We start from the raw sequence: 13,882 nt of genomic DNA on the forward strand, positions 1-13,882 counted from the left end.
AGTACAAGTCTTTCGCCTCCTTAAGTAGGTTTTTTCCTAGGTATTTTATTCTTTTTGTTGCAATGGTAAGTGGGAGTGTTTCCTTAATTTCTCTTTCTGATTTTTCGTTGTTGGTGTATAGGAATGCCAGAGATTTCTGTGCATTAATTTTGTATCCTGCTACTTTACCAAATTCATTGATTAGTTCTAGTAGTTTTCTGGTGGCATCTTTAGGATTTTCTATGTATAGTATCATGTCATCAGCAAACAGTGACAGTTTTACTACTTCTTTTCCAATTTGGATTCCTTTTATTTCTTTTTCTTCTCTGATTGCTGTGGCTAGGACTTCCAAAACTATGTTGAATAACAGTGGTGAGAGTGGACATCCTTGTCTTGTTCCTGATCTTAGAGGAAATGCTTTCAGTTTTTCACCATTGAGTATGATGCTTGCTGTGGGTTTGTCATATATGGCCTTTATTATGTTGAGGTAGGTTCCCTCTATGCCCATTTTCTGGAGGGTTTTTATCATAAATGGGTGTTGAATTTTGTCAAAAGCTTTTTCTGCATCTATTGAGATGATCATATGGTTTTTATTCCTTGATTTGTTAATGTGGTGTATCACATTGACTGGTTTGCGTATACTGAAGAATCCTTGCATCCCTGGGATAAATCTCACTTGATCGTGGTGTATGATCCTTTTAATGTGCTGTTGGATTCTGTTTCCTAGTATTTTGTTCAGGATTTTTGCATCTATGTTCATCAGTGATATTGGTCTATAATTTTCTTTTTTTGTGGTATCTTTTTCTGGTTTTGGTATCAGGGTGATGGTGGCTTCATAGAATGAATTTGGAAGTGTTTCTCCCCCTGCAATTTTTTGGAAGAGTCTGAGAAGGATCGGTGTTAGCTCTTTTCTAAATGTTTGATAGCATTTGCCTGTGAAGCCATCTGGTCCTGGACCTTTGTTTGTTGGAAGATTTTTAATTACGGTTTCAATTTCATTACTTGTGATAGGTTTGTTTATATTTTCTAATTCTTCCTGGTTCAGTCTTGGAAAATTGTACCTTTCCAAGAATTTGTCCATTTCTTCGTGGTTGTCCATTTTATTGGCATATAGTTGTTTCTGGTAGTCTCTTATAATCCTTTGTATTTCTGCAGTGTCAGCTGTGATTTCTCCTTTTTCATTTTTAATTTTATTGATTTGCGACCTCTCCCTTTTTTTCTTGATGAGTCTGGCTAAGGGTTTATCAATTTTGTTTATCTTCTCAAAGAACCAGCTTTTACTTTTATTTATTTATTTATTTTTTAAATTTCACCATGACCAGTACAGTGGTTCTTTTTTTTTTTAATAAATTTATTTATTTATTTATTTTTGCCTGTGTTGGGTCTTCGTTTTTTTGCGAGGGCTTTCTCCAGTTGCGGCGAGCGGGGGGCCACTCTTCATCGCGGTGCGCGGGCCTCTCATTGTCACAGCCTCTCCCGTTGCGGAGCACAGGCTCCAGACGCACAGGCTCAGTAGTTGTGGCTCACGGGCTTAGTTGCTCCGCGGCATGTGGGATCTTCCCAGACCAGGGCTCAAACCCGTGTCCCCTGCATTGGCAGGCAGATTCTCAACCACTACGCCACCAGGGAAGCCCCAGCTTTTACTTTTATTGATCTTTGCTATTGTTTTCTTTGTTTCTATTTATTTCTGCTCTGATCTTTATGATTTCCTTCCTTCTACTGACTTTGGGTTTTCTTCGTTCTTCTTTCTCTAGTTGTTTTAAGTGTAGGGTTAGATTGTTTATTTGATATTTTTCTTGTTTCTTGAGGTGACACTGTATTGCTATAAACTTCCCTCTTAGAACGGCTTTTGCTGCATCCCATAGATTTTGGGTCATTGTGTTTTCATTGTCATTTGTTTCTATGTATTTTTTAATTTCTTCTTTGATTTCTTCAGTGATCTCTTGGTTATTTAGCACTGCACTGTTCAGCCTCCATGTATTTGTGTTTTTTCCAGTTTTTTTCCTGTAATTCATTTCCAATCTCATAGCATTGTGGTCAGAAAAGATGCTTGATACAATTTCAATTTTCTTAAATTTTCTGAGGCTCGATTTCTGCCCCAAGATGTGATCTATCCTGGAGAATGTTCCATGTGCACTTGAGAAGAAAGTATATTCTGCCACTTTTGGGTGGAATGTTCTATAAATATCAATTAGATCTATCTGGTCTTTTGTGCCATTTAAAGCTTATGTTTCCTTATTTATTTTCTGTCTGGATGATCTGTCCATTGGTGTAAGTGGGGTGTTAAAGTCCCCTACTATTATTGTGTTACTGTCGATTTCTCCTTTCATGGTTTTTAGCATTTGCCTTATGTATTGAGGTGCTCCTATGTTGGGTGTATAAACATTTATAATTGTTATATCTTCTTCTTGGATTGATCCCTTGATCATTATGTTGTGTCCTTCCTTGTCTCTTGTAACATTCTTCATTTGAAAGTCTATTTTATCTGATATGAGTATTGTTGCTCCAGCTTTCTTTTGATTTCCATCTGCATGGAATATCTTTTTCCATCCCCTCACTTTCAGTCTGTATGTGTCCCTAGGTCTGAAGTGGGTCTCTTGTAGACAGCATATATATGGGTCTTGTTTTTGAATCCATTCAGCCAGTCTGTGTCTTTTGGTTGGGGCATTTAATCCATTTACATTATCGATATGTATGTTCCTATTACCATTTTCTTAATTGTTTTGGGTTTGTTTTTGTGGGCCTTTTTCTTCTCTTGTGTTTCCCGCTTAGAGAAGTTTCTTTAGCATTTGTTGTAGAGCTGGTTTGGTGGTGCTGAATTCTCTTAGCTTTTGCTTGTCTGAAAAGCTTTTGACTTCGGCATCGAATCTGAATGAGATCCTTGCTGGGTAGAGTAATCTTGGTTGTAGGTTTTTCTCTTTCATCACTTTAAGTATATCCTGCCACTCCCTTCTGGCTTGCAGAGTTTCTGCTGAAAAATCAGCTGATAACCTTATGGGGATTCCTTTGTATGTTATTTTTTGTTTTTCCCTGCTGCTTTTAATATTTTTTCTTTGAATTTAATTTTTGTTAGTTTGATTAATATGTGTCTTGGTGTGTTTTTCCTAGGGTTTATCCTGTATGGGACTCTCTGTGCTTCCTGGACTTGGGTGACTATTTCCTTTCCCATGTTAGGGAAGTTTTCAACTATAATCTCTTCAAATATTTTCTCATACCCTTTTCCTCTTCTTCTTCTAGGACCCCTATAATTTGAATGCTGGTGCTCTTAGTTTTGTCCCAGAGGTCTCTGAGATTGCCTTCAATTCTTTTCATTCTTTTTTCTTTATTCTGCTCCTCAGCAGCTATTTCCACCATTTTGTCTTTCAGCTCACTTATTCGTTCTTCTGCCTCAGTTATTCTGTTATTGATTCCTTCTAGTGTATTTTTAATTTCAGTTATTGTGTTGTTCATCTCTGTTTGCTCTTTAGTTCTTCTAGGTCTTTGTTAAATACTTCTTGTATTTTCTCAATCCATGCCTCCATTCTATTTCCGAGATTCTGGATCATCTTTACTCTCATTACCCTGAATTCTTTTTCAGGTAGATTGCCTATTTCCTCTTCATTTATTTGGTCTTGTAGGTTTTTGCCTTGCTCCTTCATTTGTGACATATTTTTTTGCCATCTCATTTTCCTTTTTTTTTTCTTAATGAGTGGGATTGTGTTCCTGTCTTACTGGCTGTTTGGCCTGAGGCTTCTAACACTAGGGTTTGTAGGCTATTGGGTAGTGCTGGGTCTTGGTGCTGAGATGAGGAGCTCCGTGAGACCTCACTCCAAAGAATATTCCCTGGGGTCTGAGGTTCTGTTAGTCCAGTGGTTCAGACTTGGAGCTCCCACCGCAGGAGCTTCGGCCCAACCCTAGGCTCATGAACCAAGATCCCGCAAGCTGCCTGGGGCAGCAGGAAAAGAAAGAAACGTACAACAATAACAAAGTAAAAAATAAAATTAGACCAGGAAACTAACAGATATGCTAGGAAGATATAAAAATAAAAATATAGATGAATCAACAACCGGAAGGTACATTACTACCACAATAGTAAAAAAGAGGAGGAGGGAAAAGAAAAAAAATAAATAAAAATTTAAAAAACGGGGGGAAAAGGCCTTGCCTGTGGAGGGTGGGGCCTAAGCAAGGGTGAGGTTTGGGTGGTGGGCGGGGCCAATGCTCAGGACCCACAGGGCTGGAAAACACCCTGGGGACTGTGGGGTGTGGGGCTTAGGCTCAAGGAACAGGAGGGGCCCAGGTGTGCTCCCCACCCCTGGTCTCAGAGGGCAGGGGACCTCACCTGGGAGCCCAGCGGGCTTCCTGGACTCAAGTGGGCAGGGAAAATGTCCTCCGCTCCTCCGGGGTGGCCCCTCCCACCTGCCTCTCCTGATCTCCCCGGCCTCCCTCCTATGCCCCCAAGGACCCACACGGCCTAGAGGGGGCCTTGGAGGGCAGGGGATCGGCGTGGGAACTCAGAAGGCTCCCCAGCCCGAGTGGGCCAGGCGATCACCCTCCGCTCCTCTCCTGCTCTTCCCGGACAGTCCCTCCTGCCTACCTCTCCTGATCTCCCTGGCCTCAGGCGCACTAATCCTGTCTGGCCTCCACTTCTCCTCCCCCTTCAGTCCCCCTACGTCCTACCGGTTCACTCTGGAGTTTCCTCCCGTCTCTTTGGGCATCAGAGTCCCCCACCAGCGGCCGGCAGGCGCCCTAGTTGTGGGGAGACGCTAACTCTGCGTCTTCCCACACCGCCCTCTTGACTCCGCCTCCCCATGTTCTCATATACTTTCTAATTCTTTTATAAATTTTTTGTAATTTCATTGTTGCCATTAGGATAGGTAAGATTTGCATTCTTTTTCATTGATTTTTATATTGTTATTTTCCTTGTTGCTATATAGACTTCCTTATTGCAATTTTATTTATTTATTTATTTGGCAGGCAAAGAGTGAGTTTATTAGCATAGGAAACTTGTGAGAGATACAAGTGGGCAGGCAAGGCAGCGCAGCAGCCCCAAGAACAGAGTAGGCTACATTCTTATAATCCAAGAAAAAGTGGGGAGGGGAGAAGACCACCTCCTCCTCACTCTTGGGCAGCTGTCAAGGCTTACATAATTAGTTCCTCCTTTAACCCTATACAGTCTAACCTGGACTGTCATGGCGCTACTTAAATCATATGTATATTAGCAAAAGGGTGGTAATGTATACTAAATATGGTAATTCATCTCAGGTTTTGGTATACCTTACTGCAATTTTCAATGATGCCTTGCTATGCCATTTAAGATAATTTGCTGTAATTTTTTTAAATAAATTTATTTATTTATTTATTTATTTATTATTTTTTCTTTTTGGTTGCGCTGGGTCTTTGTTGCTGCGCACGGCTTTCTCTAGTTGTGGCGAGTAGGGGCTACTCTTCGTTGCGGTGCACGGGCTTCTCATTGCAGTGGCTTCTCTTGTTGTGGAGCATGGGCTCTACGCATGCAGGCTTCAGTAGTTGTGGCTTGTGAGCTCTAGAGCGCAGGTTCAGTAGTTGTGGCACACAGGCTTAGCTGCTCTGCGGCATGTGGGATCTTCCCAGACAAAGACTCGAACCTGTGTCCCCTGAATTGGCAGGCAGATTCTTAACCACTGCGCCACCAGGGAAGCCCTAATTTGCTGTAATTTAACAGCCCCCCATCATTGGACATTGATGGCTTCCATCTTGTGTATTAAAAGTAGCATCACTGGGCTTCCCTGGTGGCGCAGTGGTTGAGAATCTGCCTGCCGATGCAGGGGACACGGGTTCGAGCCCTGGTCTGGGAAGATCCCACATGCCACGGAGCAGCTGGGCCCGTGAGCCACCACTACTGAGCCTGCGCGTCTGGAGCCTGTGCCCCGCAACGGGAGGGGCCGCGATAGTGAAAGGCCCGCGCACCGCGATGAAGAGCGGTCCCCGCACCGCGATGAAGAGTGGCCCCCACTTGCCGTAACTAGAGAAAGCCCTCGCACGAACCGAAGACCCAACACAGCCAAAAATAAATAAATAAATAAATAAAGCAGCTATAAAAAAACGAATCCTTTGCATAGATAATTCAATTTGAAGAAGAATTTATAAAAAAAAAAAAAAAAAAAAAAAAAAAGTAGCATCACCATTTTTTTTTTAACTGAAGTCTAGTTGATTTACAATATTGTGTTAGTTTCAGGTGTACAGCAAAGTGATTTGGTTACACATATATATATGTACATATCTATATTCTTTTTTTTCGATTCTTTTCCATTATAGCTTATTATAAGATATTGAATATAGTTCCCTGTGCTATACAGTAAATCTTTGTTTATTTTATATATGGTAGTGTGCAGCTGTTAATCCCATAGTCCCAATTTACTCCTCTCCCCCTTCCCCCTTTGGTAACCATAAGTTTGTTTTCTATGTCTGTGAGTCTGTTTCTGTTTCATAAATACGTTCATTCACACTGTTTTTTAGATTCCACATATAAGTGACATCATATGATATTTGTCTTTCTCTGTCTGACTTATAAGTAGTATCGTTATTATTAATGAGGGGACTTTGGGTCATTTCTGAATGGTGTGGGGTAAAGCCCAGCACTGTCATGTATTTACCTGGTCACTTTGGTGTTCATGAAGCACTGCTGTAAGGTGTCGGCCAACCTCTGGTGCACCAAGGAGTAGCGAATAAATGCTCTTCCCTTTCCCAGAGATGTTCGGAGCTGGAAAATGTAGATAAAATAGAAATAAAGAGCTGTTAGCCTAACTCCAAATACAGGCCTCATGGATGGCTGACAAAAGCAGCAACAGGGCAGAAAATGTCACCCAATCCTACCCTACACATAACCTTCACTTATGTCTCTCAAAGAACACAAAACATTTGAGAATGTCACCCCACAGAGGGAGGCCTAAAGTGGGTGGACGTCTTGCAGGCCTCCGTCTGAGAACAATCTGTAGACTCCAGCAAACGTGTCAAGGAAGATACAGTCACTAGAGGCTCAAACATCTACTGTGGATTCTACTGGAATGTCATTCTTCCTCCCCTGCTCCATCAGAGTCCTTGGGTTTAGAGTCAGAGATGAAACGGTCTGACTCAATTTGGAATATTTAGAAAACAGGTTGGAGGTAAATGAAGGGCTTCTCATACCAGAAGTACGCTTGAAGAGGAAGAGATGGTCTCAGTTTAGCTAATGCCTGGGCTTGTTTTTGAAGTTTTGGGAGAAGAGATGCAGGCGAAGAGGCCTAAGGGGCTTGGCTGGAGCCCATGTGGAAGGGGGAAGAGAGAGGAGGGCAAAAGGCAGAGGAGTGTTAGGGGGACTTGTGATGGATGTATAACTGCCTCCTCTGTGTCCTCGTGGAACCATCACTAAAATCCACATATCTGTCAATGCTTTCCTGGTTGGATTTATTTTCAGCTATACCAACTCACTGCATTTAGTCAGAAGGTGCCCAGGGGGTGAGGGCAGGGGTGTTTCTAGGTGGCCCAGTTACACTGAAGTAATGAAAAATGGGTGTGGTTCTGTTTCAGGAAGTCTGAGGTGGACGGAGGGTCCAGGTGCAGGCCTGTCTTCAAAACCTCTCCCCACAGTGCCAAAACGTGGCTTCTAAAGAGGTTTCTGGAAGCTTGTTGTGATGGTGGTGGGGTATGCTGGTCACAGACTCTGGCCCTAGTTGCCAGGATGGACCAAGGGCTATTAAGCTGTCCAAGGGTACAGCTATAGAAGACACTTGAGATCTGTAGGCAAATTAGGATTCATGCTCCCAATGTTTCAGCCCCAGAAGCTCAAGATAAGTAGGCAGGAACTCAAAACCTCTCAACCTACCACATGCACCTGTTCTGTCAGGTGCTGGCTCTGAGCAGGGTAAGCCAAGACCCATTCCCTCCTCACCTCTTCAAAGGTCAGAAATGTTTAACTTGGTGGTTGGGGGAAGGGATGGTAGTGGTTTGACCAAAAGATGGTCCTAATCCTCCATCCTATTAAGAAGCCAGCCATGGTGCTGGAATGAGACAGGAAACATGAGGTATGACCTCAAGTACCGGCACATTCATGATGCTGTAAACATCCTGGTACCCAGCACCTTTTAGCTCAGAGCTGTATGCCTTCTCATTGCTGACTCAAGGAAATGATACCACAATGTGAAGTAGTTTTAAAAAATAAGAAGGTGTGAAACCTCATAAGACATTTATGTAAGAGGCTGTAAGACATTTTTCTATGTGAGTTTTGTGGGTTTGGGGTATAGCCAGGAGGTCTGGAAATGAAGGTGGGCAGCAGCCTGACCTGGCTTTATAAAAACCACCATGGCACGTCTGCAGGGAGTGGATCAAGACAGGTGCCCAGGGGAGAATCTTGATGACATCCCTACGTCCAAATGCTTTTCCACTGATAAGTGAGGTGAGAACAAAGTGTTCAGTGGTGATAACCAGGAAACCCAGGCAGCTGAGAACAGCTGAGCAAGGCATCCTGAAGTGAAGTGTGTTGCTTATACAAATGCACACCCACACATAGGCCCTGCAGAATCTAAAAGGAACCCCACATAACAGCCCATGTCTGTAAGCTCCCAAGGGAAGGGCTTGTTTGTTTTTTTTTTTAAATTAATTAATTAATTAATTAATTTTTGGCTGTGATGGGTCTTCGTTGCTGTGCGCCGGCTTTCTCTAGTTGAGGAGAGCTGGAGCTACTCTTCTTTGTGGTGCGTGGGCTTCTCATTGTGGTGGCTTCTCTTGTTGCGGAGCATGGGCTCTAGGCATGTGGGCTTCAGTAGTTGTGGTGCACAGGCTCGGCTGCTCCGCGGCATGCGGGATCTTCTCGGACCAGGGCTCGAACCCATGTCTGCTGCAGTGGCAGGTGGATCCTTAACCACTGTGCCACCAGGGATGTCCCGGGGCTTGTCCTTATTAATAAAATGGCCATTGTAACAGCATTTAGAACATTTAATTTTTTAAAGGCAAACAGTTGAGGCTACATTTTAAATCAGGCCTATTAACTGAATTGATTATATATGTAAAAGGAGCTAATTTAAAAGGTCTTTTTAGGGACTTCCCTGGTGGCACAGTGGTTAAGAATCCGCCTGCCAATGCAGGGGACACGGGTTCAAGCCCTGGTCCGGGAAGACTCCACATGCCGTGGAGCAAGTAAGCCCACGCGCCACAACTACTGAGCACGCGCGCCTAGAGCTCGTGCTCCGCAACAAGAGAAGCCACCGCAATGAGAAGCCCACGCACTGCAACGAAGAGTAGTCCCCGCTCGCCGCAACTAGAGAAAGACTGCGCACAGCAAAGAAGACCCAACAGAGCCAAAAATACAATAAATAAATAAATAATTTTTTTTTTTTTTTAAAAAAAGGTCTTTTTAAACATCCTTTGGGGAAGGGAACAGTAATAGTTCCCTTATACTGCAAATGAATATACTGCACAGCCTTGTTGGTTTTTTTTGTTTTTGAACTTTTTGAGATCATGGGTCCACTTTCATTATTTAATTTCTTAATTTTTGTTAGCATCTAATCAGAACTCGTCGCACTATACTGAGAAGCAATACAACACTTAATCATGCACCTGAGTGTCCCACCAGGCAAGATCTCACAGGACCTATCTGTGCTACCCGGACATTAAACCAACTCCTCTGAGCCAGGATCTTTCCTCATTTTCTCAGCTGTCAGAAGGTACAGCTGGTGGAAAATGCCCAGCCCTCAGTGTCCACGTGTCTAACACCATCATTCTCTACAAGGAGAAACCCACCTGGCTCCAGCTGGCACGGCCAGGGAGTTCTTCCCAGAGCACCTGACCCTGTGGCCTTTGTGGAAGGCCGGCCAAGGAGCATGTCTGCCAACTTCAAAGGGACCTTAGACTTACTCATGAGATACCGGAAAGAAAGATGAAATATACAAACCCTTTAGGCCTCCTGCATCAAATCTAGGGGATTACTTGCTCCTTAATGTACAAAGTTCTTCACTCCCAGATGGAGTAGGCTGGTGTGTGTATGTGTGTGTGTGTGTGTGTGTGTGTGTGTGTGTGTGTGTGTGTGTGTGAGAGAGAGAGAGAGAGAGACAGAGAGACAGAGAGACAGAGAGACAGAGAGACAGAGAGACAGAGTATGCGTGTTGTTGTTGATCTGGAGTTTTGTAAAACAGCAAAGCCATGGCATTCTGCTCTTGAGGGGCTCAGAACTTAATGTGGGAAGCTGCTTAGTTGTCTCTCAAGATCCCACATCACTCTCTTCATTTCAAATCCAAGTTTCCTGGGCAAATCATAGGGAAAGTAGCCTAGCAAACTCTAAGAATTTTATCTAAGAAACCGATTCTTTTAAAAAAGGTAAAGGTGTCCTATGCTGTACACCTCTCAGGGGCACCATGAGCAGACCACAATGTGAGCAGCCCACCCTGTTAGGTTACGTTTGGGTTCAGGTCTAATACAGTCATGACTGAGCCATTCCTCGGCTTGGTAAACGCTCACATAGGTGGCTTCCCAGAGCTCTCAGTGGGCACTGCACATACCTGGACTGGATTTCTTTACTTCTTTCCTACACGTAAACCCTCACTTCCTCACTTGGCTGTTTGCAGCTAAGGTCTCTGCGAGAGAGGTTTAAGGCAGGCAAGGGAAAGGGGTGACGTCCTTGGTTGCTCTGCTTACCTCCGAAATAGACTTGACGAATCGGATCCCGTCATTGGCTCCTTTCACCTTGGCCAGGCAGGCACAGAAGTAATCCCAGTAGTCCTTCTTGTTGCCCAGGAGGGTGGCCTTCTCTTTCTGATCGAACTGGGCAAGGAAAGGAGAGTGAGGACGTCCAAACCCACTGCTGTTTATCCCACCATTTAAACGAAGAATAATAACAGCTTCTTAGTCGCCTGGCACTGGGCGAGGCCCTTTATTGGCATTATTTCTATTTACTGGTGAATGAGGGGGTTTTCGTCCTCAGTTTACAGGTGAGGAAACTGAGGCTAGGAGAGGTTAAGTAACTAGCTCAAGGTCATACTACTAGTGAGATTCAGGAATAATAGGCGCCCAAAGGGACCTCTGTGCACAGAGTTGGGTGGAAGACACCAACGGTGCTATTAAGACATGGTAAAGAAACGCAAATGAAAAGTTTTAAGGGCAACATGAAGAGTGTTGACAATGTCTTGATATAGGGAAATGTGTTAGTGACATTCTATCCGTTACTCAACTCAAGCTTCAATACTGTTTTAATATACATAGAATAAATCCAAATAAATGTCAGCCATGAGTCATTTCAAATCCAAAACCAAAATGGGCTAAGAACAAAAAAAGCCCCATTAATACTTTCACAATGTAAAACAAGAGAACCAGTTGAAAAGGCATGTGACCAAAAAAGAGGGGATATATGTATACATACAGCTGATTCACTTTGCTGTACAGCAGAAACTGACACAACATTGTAAAGCAACTATACTCTAATAAAAATTAAAAAAAAAAAAAAGGCATGTGAAAGGTGAGCCTTCAACACACTGAGACACCTCCTCCAGTGGGCTCTCATCCTATACACGTTGGTGGGAGGTGACATTGCAAACTTATGGTGTTCTAAATGACAGAGGATATTTTCCTATAACGTAATGTTCTATAGCATTTTTTTTGATTATAAAAGATGTGCATACATCGTTAGGACAACTGGGTAAAAAAAAGAAAAGAAAAAATTATAATGCCTACACCATCACCCTAAGATAACTTCTGTTATCATATTGGTCCATTTCCTTCCTGCCTATTGTAGTTGCCTGTATTTTTCCACATCTGCAGAGTTCTCTAGATCTGTGCTTCTTGAACCAAGCAGATATAAGCATTACACTGTAAACATGTTAAAAGAAAACTTCCTGAGCTGACCTCAGAGATCCTGATTCAGCAGGTCAAGGTGGGAACCAAGAGTGCACTTCTAACCTGCTCCCAGGTGATGCCGATGCTGCTGGCCTATGGACCACACTTTGAGGAGCGAGGCTCTAAAACAGGGGCCTCTGGATAATCTTCAGAGGGTCCGCACACTCCTGGAAAATGTGTGATTGCGTGTGTATGCGTATGTTTGGGGAGAGATTCCATAGCTTTCACCGGACTGCCAAAGGGTTATGTGACTCCCCCAAAGTTAAGATCCCTGCTATACAGAGAGACCTTGTGACCTGCATTAAGATGACCTACATCTCTGAAGAATGTTCTCGATTCCCAAAACCATCCTGAGGGGCAACATTCTGATTCCCCAGAGGATCACACTTGGAGGCTGGGGACGGCTGTGACCTTCAGTCTAACCAGGAGGCCTCAATGGCTGCACTGAGTTTTCGGAGCTGCATCCCGAATGTTGATGAAGAAGCCAAGAGGGAGACAAGAGACAATAGAGCAGAAATCAACACATGACAGGAGTCACTTACTTGAAGGAGATACTCAAGTTTATAAGAAAACTTATGCAAGCTGGTGCTGTCATCTGTGACGGGTTCCCCTGCTTCCTTAAATTCTCTGCTTAGTTCTGTCACAGCATCTTTAAGACAACAAACAGGAGCATGTAACCAGTTGGAGACTGGCCTCAGAGAGAGCAGCAGGATGGCCCTGGGGAGCAGCAGGAGGAAGTGGCCCACGATAGCAAAGCGCTGTGCACATGTGGAGTGCTACATAAACATCCATGGGCTAGAACTCCAAGTCAGAAGGCGCTAGGATGTCCTGAGAGCCCACAGGTACTTTACAACAGCTCACTGACTGGGCACATTTCTTGGTCATCCCTGTAGGCCCACCGTGTAGGCCTTATCATTTGCGAGTACTATTTCGTCAAAAATGTCTGCTGTGTGGATAAAGCATAGAGCAGTCCCCTAATCCTGACTTCCTGAGAGCTTTATCCTCTATTCCAGCCATGTTTCTTGTTCTTCACTATAACCCCACTGCTCGGTACAGGTTAAGTCCAGGTTTCCAGAGGACCCAGAATATGCAAACAGAGGTCATGATGACAATGCCAAGAATGACACTGACATGACATGACCACCTGCTTCTGCTAACTGAGTACTGGTTAGGGACCAGGCCTCTGCATGTCTTTCTCATTCAATAGAGCACTGTGAGGAAGGAATTGCTTTATTTCAACAAATCTAAGATGCAACTGATTTTAAGATGATCCCAATTTCAGAGCTGTTAAAATGTGAAAAAAAAGTAAGTGCACGGTAGAATTGACGAAGGCTGGCATTATCATCCCCACTTTACAGATGAGGAACTCACGGAGAGGTCAGAGCCAAAGATCACGGGTGGCAAACAGCAGAGCTGAAATGAGAACCCTGGTTTTCTCAAGGGCTCTCTGACCCCAGAGCTCACCTCTTAACTTCTAAAACGATTTACCTCCCAGTGTTGAAAAAGAGGATAAACCCCTTTGACTCTCACTCACAGCCCTGCCGTGGGACAGAGGGACTGTCAGAAGTTGGGTTTGGTTTAGACACTGAGAAAAATGTCCCCAGCCGAGATGGTTGGGACATGCTGCACAAAGCTGTCTCCTCAGACAATTCTTGAAAGAAAAGGAACCCCTAACCACTGCTCTCAAACACCATGGTTAGAAAGCAGACCTGCCAGGACTGAAGCTGAGCCTGAGCTGCTAAAAAAGTTAATCAACACTGACCCCTCAGGCAAAGGTCAGCAAATGGCAAAGACATGTTCTTGGGACTGAGTCTCACAACAAGTGATTGTGGTCTGGTGTGCCCTACTAGAAGTGTCTGCTCTGGCAGCACTGAGAGCCAGCAGCCAGGGACCAGGAAAGACACACAGCCTTCCTCCCCCACCCTCAGGCTGGGGTAAAGCTCATAACCTGACCTGGGAACTCCTGAAATTTTGAAAGAAGGAGCCTTGGACGTGGAATATGAAATTTCCAGCTCTAATCTCTGATAATTACCAACAGATGAAAAGAAAGGGTCTTGAGAAAGCGTGGTGCCTTTTAAAAATTCCC

The 13,882-nt window shown here is 43.9% G+C and overlaps 1 protein-coding gene across 7 annotated transcripts in view; it reads right to left on the minus strand.

Moving 5' to 3' along the window:
• The window catches only part of FYCO1 (FYVE and coiled-coil domain autophagy adaptor 1), an 86,778-nt gene that overhangs the window by 61,459 nt on the left and 11,437 nt on the right, over positions 1–13,882 (minus strand). For 5 of the 7 annotated variants that reach the window (XM_036868215.1, XM_036868221.1, XM_036868216.1 and 2 more), the window contains 3 exons: positions 12,339–12,445; positions 10,603–10,728; positions 6,591–6,697 (listed from right to left, as the gene is read on the minus strand). In XM_036868215.1, the coding sequence (XP_036724110.1) occupies positions 6,591–6,697; positions 10,603–10,728; positions 12,339–12,445 (340 nt within the window). Of the gene's footprint in view, positions 1–6,590; positions 6,698–10,602; positions 10,729–12,111; positions 12,131–12,338; positions 12,446–13,882 lie in introns of those variants that run through there. The other 2 variants (XM_036868219.1, XM_036868218.1) reach the window with 2 other exon arrangements.

The sequence above is a fragment of the Balaenoptera musculus genome, chromosome 11, assembly GCF_009873245.2.
Source record: "Balaenoptera musculus isolate JJ_BM4_2016_0621 chromosome 11, mBalMus1.pri.v3, whole genome shotgun sequence".
Classification (NCBI taxonomy): domain Eukaryota; kingdom Metazoa; phylum Chordata; class Mammalia; order Artiodactyla; family Balaenopteridae; genus Balaenoptera; species Balaenoptera musculus.